The sequence below is a fragment of the Balaenoptera ricei genome, chromosome 1 (genome assembly GCF_028023285.1).
Source record: "Balaenoptera ricei isolate mBalRic1 chromosome 1, mBalRic1.hap2, whole genome shotgun sequence".
Classification (NCBI taxonomy): domain Eukaryota; kingdom Metazoa; phylum Chordata; class Mammalia; order Artiodactyla; family Balaenopteridae; genus Balaenoptera; species Balaenoptera ricei.
The window spans coordinates 53,743,778-53,753,849 of NC_082639.1; the positions used below are offsets into that span (position 1 = coordinate 53,743,778).

Below are 10,072 nucleotides of genomic sequence, written 5' to 3' on the forward strand. Positions count from 1 at the left end.
TGTAGAATGGAAAATTGTGGTATATTTATACAATGAAATAATATAAAGCAATGAAAATGAATGAACTTCAACTGCTTGTAACATCATGGCTGAATCTCACAGATATAATTTTGAGCAAAAGAAGACAGACAGAAAAGCAGACAAACATACAGTATGATTCTATTTAAATGAATTCAAAAATAAAAAATTATATTGCTTAGGGATGCATTCATAGGTAGTAAAAATAAAGAAAAGCAAGGAAATGGTTATCCCAAATGTCAGGACAGCAGCTTGGAGTGCTCTGAAGCAAAGGGTAAGATTTAGAAAAGGAGAGGCAGGATATATAAAAAAAAACAACAGAACAGTTATAGAGATGGAAATGAGCAGAGCATTTGTGGGGGTAAAGTGAAAACACCAGACTGACTAGTCCAAAATGTAAGCTAGAGAATAAGCAACAAGAGAAGGACCAGATTATAGATGACTAAAATGCAAGCAGGAGTTTGGATTTAACCCCATAAGAAGCCACTACGTTTATATTTTTGAACATAAGAATGCCATGATAAAAGCTGTGTTTTAGGGAGACTTCATTTGTAACACGTTTGAATTAGAGGAGGGAGAGACTAGATCAGCCATGACCTTGTTGTGAGGCAATGAAAGATGCTCCAAGGTGGCAGGGTGGCGTTCATTCCTACACTTCTTATGCGTCCAGTTTACACAGTTTCTGTGCTAAGCACTGGAGATAAAAAGACCTAGACCAGCCCTCAAAGAGCTCTGAAAAGCAGTAGAAAATAGGGGGAAAGGGGAAAGGAGGGCAAGCATGAGAAAGTTAAAAAGAAAAATTTAAAAAAAACTGTACCTCATGAAATCAGTGATGAACAAAAGAAAAAAGTGAAATTTTCCTAATTCTCAAGCGTTCTATAATCTAAGTACACATAAGGTAGCATGGTAAGCACTGCCATATGGCCCCAGGATTGATGAGAAAGAGAACATGCAGGAAGTACTGGTGACTATACCACATACATGTGAGAAAGCTGACTATAAAAGAAAAAGGAATGATTGGTTGGCAGCCAGAAATGCCAGAAGACTCGATGGTTCTTTGTTTTATGATGAGAAAGGCAGGATAAGTCTTATGGCTTAAGGGAAACATCCATAAAAAAGAATAGATTGAAGATGCTAGAAAGGAAAGGGAAAATTGTGAGATCAAGGTTGGGAGGAGGTGGCAAGGTATGGGATTCAAAGTACAATAAAACAGGTAAGTTTTAGGTACAAGACATCCTTTCAGGCTCAAGAGAAAGATGGTTGAACGATATGTCGGGACAGTCATATGCTGAGGTTAAAACGAAGGACTCATGTGGTATGGTCCCAAACTTTTCGGTAAAAGATGGGGTAGGGAAACAAAGATGATAAATAAGAGAAATTATTTGGAATAAACCTCATTTCAAATGATAAGACATTAATTAATAAAAGATCAACTCTGGGGACTTCCCTGGTAGCACAGTGGATGAGACTCTGCGCTCCCAATGCAGGGGGCCTGGGTTCCATCCCTGGTCAGGGAACTAGATCCCACATGCATGCCACAACTAAGAGTTTGCATACCACAACTGAGGAGCCCACGTGCCGCAACTAAGGAGCCTGCCTACCACAACTGAGGAGCCCGCCTGCCGCAACTAAGACCCCGGCACAACCAAATAAATAAATTTTTTTTTTTTTTTTTTAAAAAGATCAACTCTGGACTATTCTAGTCTCCCTCTAACACTACTCTGCAGCTCAGGAGCAAGAAATAGGTTAGACATTCAGCATTAACAGTTAGTGAGATGAGTACAACAGAAGGTCAGGGAAGTGGTATATGTGTCCAAAGTGATGAAACAGGCAGCACTGAAATAGTTGATACTATGTGGAAAGGATTTACTTTGATCAGGAGTGAGATTATGAATTGAACAAAGTAGATTAAAAGATTGGGCCTATTCAGCCAGAGTTATGAACAGATTCAAGACTAAAAACAATTGAGTTTATAAATAAGCCTATTTCCAGGAAATCCTACTCATGTAAGATTTTCCTCAGAAATAAAGATCCGATGAAAGCCTTTCATTAAATTCTGCTCCTTAGGCAGCAAAATGATACAAAATTAACAAAGATTAAGAAAACAAGGGTAGGGCTTCCCTGGTGGCTCAGTGGTTGAGAATCTGCCTGCCAATGCAGGGGACACGGGTTCGAGCCCTGGTCTGGGAAGATCCCACATGCTGCGGAGCAACTGGGCCCGTGAGCCACAACTACTGAGCCTGAGCGTCTGGAGCCTCTGCTCCGCAACAAGAGAGGCTGCGATAGTGAGAGGCCCGCGCACCGCGATGAAGAGTGGCCCCCACTCGCCGCAACTGGAGAAAGCCCTCACACAGAAACGAAGACCCGATACAGCCAAAAATAAAAATAATAAATAAAAAAAAAATTAAAAAAAAAAAAAAGAAAACAAGGGTAAGTTCTGGTATACTAATAGCAGCACTATTAGAAAATCTAGAACTACCACAGAAGAAAATATTTTGCAGCAAGAAAATACAGTCGAATAATAATAATTTAAGATCTGAAATCAGAGGACTAGGGTTTGAGCCTCAATTAAGGCAAATAATCTCATTCTCAGTAGGCCTCAGTTCTGCATCTGGATTATGGGAATAATAAATAACAGTAAATAACCATAATTCAAAAAGACACATGCACCCCAATGTTCATTGCAGCACTATTTACAATAGCCAGGACATGGAAGCAACCTAAATGTCCATCAACAGAGGAATGGATAAAGAAGATGTGGCACATATATACAATGGAATATTATTCAGCCACAAAAAGGAACGAAATTGGGTCATTTGCAGAGACGTGGATGGACCTAGAGACTGTCATACAGAGTGAAGTAAGTCAGAAAGAGAAAAACAAATATCATATATTAACACATATATGTGGAACCTAGAAAAATGGTGCAGATGAACCAGTCTGCAAGGCAGAAATAGAGACACAGATGTAGAGAACAAACGTATGGACACCAAGGGGGGAAAGTTGGGGGGGGGATGAACTGGGAGATTGGGATTGACATATATACACTAATATGTATAAAATAGATAACTAATAAGAACCTGCTGTATAGCACAGGGAACTCCACTGTACAGTAGAAACTAACACAACATTTTAAAACAACTATATCCCAATAAAAATAAACAAATAAATAAATAACAGTAAATAATATAGGAATAATAGCAGCAGCTAACATTTTTTGAATGCTTATTATGTTTCAGGCACAGTTCTAAGTGTCTTACATGTATTATCTCATTTAATCCTCAAATTAACCCTACAGAGGTTTTTAGCTCCACTTTACTGATGAGCAAACCAAGACAAAGAGGTTAGATCAACTGCCCAGAATTACACAGCTATTACTTGGTATAGGCAGAATTTCAACCTGGGTGATGTGACCTAGAGCCTACCTTCTTTACTATGTTCTTCTGCCCTCTGGGTTATGAAGATGAGAATGTGGTAAAAAGTGTTTTAAGTATACACAAATGTTCTTCATTACAGCTGAATATCAAGTGATATGACAAAATAATCCAAACAAAATCCTAGATCATTTATCTACAATCAACAGTCCATAAATTGTACCTATTACATACTAGGGAGTGATTACAAAGGTTAACAAGGCATATGCCTTGTCCTCAAAAAGTAGGGAGAGGGCTTCCCTGGTGGCGCAGTGGTTGAGAATCTGCCTGCCAATGCAGGGGACACGGGTTCGAGCCCTGGTCTGGGAAGATCCCACATGCCGCGGAGCGGCTGGGCCCGTGAGCCACAACTACTGAGCCTGCGCGTCTGCAGCCTGTGCTCCGCAACAGGAGAGCTTGCGATAGAGAGAGGCCCGCGCACCGCGATGAAGAGTGGCCCCCACTTGCCACAACTAGAGAAAGCCCTCGCACAGAAACGAAGACCCAACACAGCCATAAATAAATAAATAAATAAATAAAAATTTTTAAAAAAGAGTTCTCATCACAAAGGAAAACACTTTAAAAAAAAAAAAAAAAAAAAGTAGGGAGAATAGGGACTTCCCTGGAGGCTCAGTAGTTAAGAATCCGCCTGCCAATGCACGGGACATGAGTCCGATCCCTGGTCCGGGAAGATCCCACATGCCACGGAGCAACTAAACCCATGTGCCACAACTACTGAGCCTGTGCTCTAAAGCCCGCGAGCCACAACTACTGAGCCTGCATGCCACAACTGAAGCCCGTGCGCCTAGAGCCTGTGCTCTACACCAAGAGAAGCCACCGCAATGAAAAGCCTGTGCACCGCAACAAAGAATAGCCCCCGCTCACCGCAACTAGAGAAAGCCCACGCAGAGCAACAAAGATCCAACGCAGCCATACATACATACATAAATGTAGGGAGAACAGACAAGAGGCAATACTTGACATGAAGTCTGCTTTTCTATGATGAGCCAAGGTTAGTAGCACAATCAGTAATGCAGAATAAAGAGCTTTGAGAAATCACCAAATCACAGCCTCAAAAAATAACAGCACTAAATGCAAAGGACTAGGAAATAACTGAGCCAGAAAAGAGATCAGTATAATTCTTTTCAAAGTAAAGGTTTCTGAAAAATCATAAAGCTTTAAAAAAGAAAAATAAGTTTTCCAGTAGCAACAGGCTTTTCACAGAGCAACAAAGTTCATACAGGTATATCATAAAAAGGATTATTACTTCCAAATAATAGTCCTAGGCCATATTATAAATCCTGTAATAATAAAAAAAAATAGTGATACTTACTGTGCACTTACTATCTAAAAAGCACTGTCATAAGCATTTTATACGTATGGATTTATTTAATCCTTACAACAATCCTATAAGGTGAATCCTACTATTAACCCCATTTTATAGGTAGGGAAAATGAGGCAAAAGTGAGGGGAAGTAACTCGCCCAAGTTTACACAATGGGGGGCAGTGCTAGGATGTCAAACCAGGCAGTCTGTCTCCAGAGTTGTGCTATACTTCCCCCAGTAGGAAACTAAGAAGCAGAACAAGAATTTATTCAGAGGTATTATTCAGCCATATTTGGTAACTTGGAGGAAAGTACCTTTCATTCACAATAAGCAGATAATAATTCATCATCTATAGCAGTTCTGTCCTTGGTCTTCCCTCCAGATTAAGCCTGTGCATTCCTCCTCAACTATCTCATCTACTCCTCTGGCTTTAATTACAATCTACTTGCTGATGACTCCCAAATCTAGATCTCCAACCCAATCTCTCTTCTGCACCTTAAACCTGTACCAACAGCCTCATAGACACTTCTCTTTGAATGCTCCATGAGCACCTCAAAATCTACATGTCCAAAACTGAATCATCATCTCCATCCCACCTCATTTCCCACCCTCACACCCATTCTTCCTCCTGTCCTCCCTTATCTCAACAACTGCCTCCATCCTGGTTGCCCAAGTCAGAAACTTGGATGTCCTCCCAGACTCTTCAGTCTTCCTCACCTTCCTTATCCAAGCAATCATCAATCACTGCCATGCCTACGTCCTAAGTATCTCTCCAATCAATGCATGTCTCTTCATTTCCATTGCCTTACTTACTTTTATAACTTTACATGGCTATACTAATTTGAATTTTTTTGTTGTTTTACAAAACTGGTTATCTTTTTTTCTTGTGTTTTGTCATGTCCTATCTGAGAACAAATTCCATGAATGGAGAACAGACATTGTATGTACTTCACACCTAACTCCCCAATGTGCACTTTCTTGATCAGCACAATGTTCTCAGAGATAAGCTTTTGGTTCTATTTAAGAGAAATTAATACTAAGCATGCATGTCAAGTAATACATTTATTTTTAAATGGCACTGCCTTCAGAAACAAAACCGTTATTTTACAAAAAATTTTTTTAAAAGAACAAAAGTAATAATTTCCTATTAAGTCTATCACAGCTCCCTAGGTTATACTAATTATTGTTAAGTGTTCCGTGATAGCTAGTAAAGGCCATACACTGTACTAAACCCTTTACACAAATTTTTCCGTTTAATGTTCACAACAACTCTATGAGCTGGGTACCGTTTTTTTTACCCATTTTCCAGACAAGTAAAGCTTAAGAGAACTTAAACAATTTGGCCAAGGTGCCAACTTAGAAAATAAGAGTCAGGATTTAAGCCCGTGGTCACAGTCTGAGCTTATGCTCTTAAGCACTTGCTATTTTGTCTCTTAAGGAGAAAATGAAATATGTGTTTTAAAGCTCGAAAGAAAAAAAAAAAAAAGCACAAAGCTTAAATGAAAGAGATGTTAGTTTTAAATGAAAAAGTGCCAAAATAGAGTAACACTATGGAAGTTCAAGCAGTTAAGAAACGACCTGTTTGGTAGGTCCCAAAATCTTTAATAAACATCAGCAAACTAAAAAGATCCAGAGTCACAGAAATACAATTGTCGAAAAAGTAATACATTCGAATGTTTCTTTCTTCTCTTAGGACTTCGATTAACAGAAATATGGTCTTATTACACAAAAAAATGTCTAGTGTCATACACACTGATATATTTCACAATGAAAGTCTACAAATATTAGAATCCTCCACCGTAATTCAATTTTTAGTTTTAGGGGGGAGAAAGGTGGCAACCTCCCCACCCCAAGTAGGTGAAAAGCTCAGAAACCGCAACCTTGATCGCTTGCTCATTGCTAGACTCCTAAAACACGAGTCAAAGGGCCGGTGTATAAACACACTGCCTATCATCCATCTTCCTCTGGAGCGATGAAAAACACCGGCGCAGTTTACATTCACACGCTACTAGGATCAAGCTCCAGCCTACAATTCGTCAGATCGGGCAGCTGGACACCGAAGGTGCAGACCACAAGCTCTCAACTTTTCATTTAGGCCGTACGTTTTCGATTCTGGGGGCACGAGCCCACTCTGAATTGGACCCCTGGGTGCAAAGAGGATTCCTGTCAGATTTCTGGGAAGGGTGAGAGGCTTGAAGAAGGGGCGGCCTCGCACCGGCCGGGAGCCCGCCGCGCGCCGAATCTTTTGTTGGGGTGGAGACGAGGGCGGACCCCCGCACCCTCCAGAGGGGCAACGGGGGTGGGCGGGGAGAGGGAGAGGGAAAGGGCCCCGGCCAGCCCGGGGGTGGGGACACAAAGAATTTGGGAAGCGCCGAGCGCCCGGCCAACGAGCTTCCCCCGCCCGCCCTTCAATAAGCCGACGCGAACTCCAGGCCCGGGGGCCCGAGGAGCCGGCGGAGGCGGGCGCACGGGGCTCTCAGTGCCCCTGGACGAGGCGCGGGCTAAGGGCCGGGTTCGGAGGGCGGCGCCAGGCCTCGGCGGCCGCCGCGAACCCCTCCGCCCCTCCGCCCAGCCGCCGACCAGGCCGCGGGATCCCGGCGTCCGCGTCGCCACACCCACCCGCTTCCTAGGCCCGGGCCGGGAGGACTCTCCGACTCTTCCCCCGGCTACGGCGGCGCGCCCCACGCCCCAGATTTACCTACTGATCTTCTGGGCAAAGGCGCGGCGTTCGGCCATGGCTGCTAAGGCGGCTGCGGCGGTCTGGGCGCGGACGGGCGGGCGCGTGCCTCCTCACTCGCGCTCCCTCCCTCGCCGCCTCCGCCAGTCCCTGCTCCGGACCCAGGAGGCTGGGGCTGGCGGCCGGAGCCGGGAACGAGCCCGGCCGTAATGCTCCTGAGAGGCGCGCAGCAAGAAACCGCTCCTCCCCTCAGCGCGTCAATCCCCTCGGGAACCCTGGCTTCGGAACGCAGCTGCGGCCCACGGAAGCGAAGAGGAAGACTGGGGCGTGGAGGGAGCGAGCCGCAGGCTCTGGCCTCCCGGCTGCCGCGGGGCCCGCATGACCGAGAGGACGCAAAGAGAAGCTAGAGAGGGGCCAGCGACCTGGCGAAGCAAGAGAATAAGATAACCGAGCTCGTTGGGGGGGAGCCTGGCTCTCCCGAAAAGGAACGGAAGGAAATGGAAGATGGGCTTTGCCAAGGCGGCTGTACTTTGCCGCCCGGGATGGCTGGGTCCACGTTCCTGCAGCACCCATCTCCGAGTAGTTGAAAGCACTTTCTGTTCTGCTGCGACCTTGTGATTGGTTTTTTCTTACAGAAAAAGAGCCAGAAAAGAGCTTTTTCCTGCAGAGGTAACGATAATAATAGTTGACTTGTGGTGCTAAGCCAGGCACTGGATTAAAGTTTTACATGCATGCATGATTTTACTTAATCTTCACAACAGCTCTTGGAAGTAAATTATTATCCTCATTTTAGAGAAAAGGAATTTGGTTCAGAGAAACTAAGCGACTGGCCCCGGGTCACACAGATGGTAACCTCTTCAACCGAAGGTCAAACCCTGAGCCCAAGCCTTTTCTTTGAAGACACGTGTTTCCCCGTTAGTAACACTCTTCCTGAGACTATTAGGTATCCCTTTTGAATCTCATTTTTCATGTATATATATGTTGAACCAGATGAGCGCTAATGTACTTTACCATTTTGATATTCTGTTAAGTAATCTGTATATTTACCAATCAAACTGATCTTGCCCATCAAATCCTATAAAACAGGGATTAGCAGAAATCATGTTTCATTATTCTGTTGTAATCCCAGTGTCTAATGTGTTTGGCTCCTAATGCATATTTGCTGATTACTCATGTTACGGTGAAACTAAGAAAAATACCTTGGTTTCTTTAGTACCTTTCTCTTAAGTGTTGCAAGAATTTAATATGTGTATTTATTTATTTATTTATTTATTATGGTCTTGCTGTGTCCTTGTGAAGTATGTTGGATACTTCTTTTCCTCTCTTTTACAGTTAGAAAGTCAGCAGCATGGAGCCATTAGTTCATTTGCCCAGAGTCACACATTGAGTCAGAGGTGAAAGCCTCAATTAGTCAGATCCATAACTTCCTGTCAGATCCACAGTGCTCTAACCAGTGTGGAAGACTTCATTTATTTTGTGTAACAATGCTCATTCCAGTAAAGGTGGTCTATTCAAAGAGGTACATATGTAGCTTCTTGCCAAGTGTAGTACAAAGTGCTGTTCTTAGGAAGTTTGAGTCCATTGGGAAACATGAAACAGCTACTCAAAGAACTACATGTCAAGGCTAACACTGTATGCTGGCCTTTAAGACCCTCCATGATAGGAACCCAATCTTATGCTGCCACCTCCTTACTATGTGACCTTGAGCAAGTTACTTAACCTCAACTCTAAAACAGGGTAATAGTTGTACCTACTTGAAAGAGTATTATGAGGATTCATTGAGTTAATTCACACACAGTTCTTAGAACAGGGCCTGGCATATGGTTAAGTACTATACATATTAGCTGCTGTTATTATTATCACTGTTATTATCGTTATTCATCCTACCCTTAAGCTTGTCCTGGGTGCTTGATAGTCTCTGAATCGTTTGTCTGCTCTCATGCTCCCAGCCAGATGTTATATGCCTTTATCTCTGCTCTCCAAACATCTTTTCACTACTCTCTCAGAGAAATGACCACATTTTACTTTGAATGGTTCTTTGTGTACATGACTCACTAGTTGCCAAAGTGTCTGAAAGGACATTGCATGCACTGTGCAGCTTGGTGGGAACATTTAGAGCAGGAAGAGGACAAGCTGTAAGCAGGCTAGACAGAGTCTGGGGAATACTTCAAGCAAGAATGGTGGTCCCCACCTCTGGGGAACAGCTGACGTCACAGACAAGTCCAGTGTGGGCAGGTATCCATGTCCCACAGGAGTCCAGTCTCAGGGATATGTGTGGAGCTCAACAGAGGGACTGAGAGGGGAATTGTTTTGGCTGACCAGCGTCCATGCTCCCCACACTACCCACTGTGTGTGTGTGCACACCCGCACATACAGCCCACACACACAAACACACACACACACACACAGGTCTCAGTCCACCAGTCTCAACCACCACACTTCTATGGAGCAAATTCCCCCAGCCCAGTTTCAAGGATGAGCATTGGCCTAGGCCTGGCCAAGCCGAGCAGCACATTCCCCTGGCTTCTGTAACTGGTTTAGGGGTAGGCACATGAGTCAAGCCAAGACTGTTGGGCCCAATCAAAAGTAAAATTTGCATTTGCTGTACTAGCGGCCTCCATTTAAAGAAGGCCTGCCTG

At 43.7% G+C, this 10,072-nt stretch overlaps 1 protein-coding gene across 6 annotated transcripts in view; it reads right to left on the reverse strand.

Moving 5' to 3' along the window:
- The window catches only part of DOCK7 (dedicator of cytokinesis 7), a 191,607-nt gene extending 183,710 nt beyond the window's left edge, over positions 1-7,897 (reverse strand). For 2 of the 6 annotated variants that reach the window (XM_059923850.1, XM_059923848.1), the window contains exon 1: positions 7,455-7,886. In XM_059923850.1, the coding sequence (XP_059779833.1) occupies positions 7,455-7,492 (38 nt within the window). In that variant the 5' untranslated portion in view covers positions 7,493-7,886. Of the gene's footprint in view, positions 1-7,454 lie in introns of all 6 variants that reach the window. The other 4 variants (XM_059923856.1, XM_059923858.1, XM_059923863.1 and 1 more) reach the window with 3 other exon arrangements.
- Positions 7,898-10,072: the final 2,175 nt, after the last annotated feature.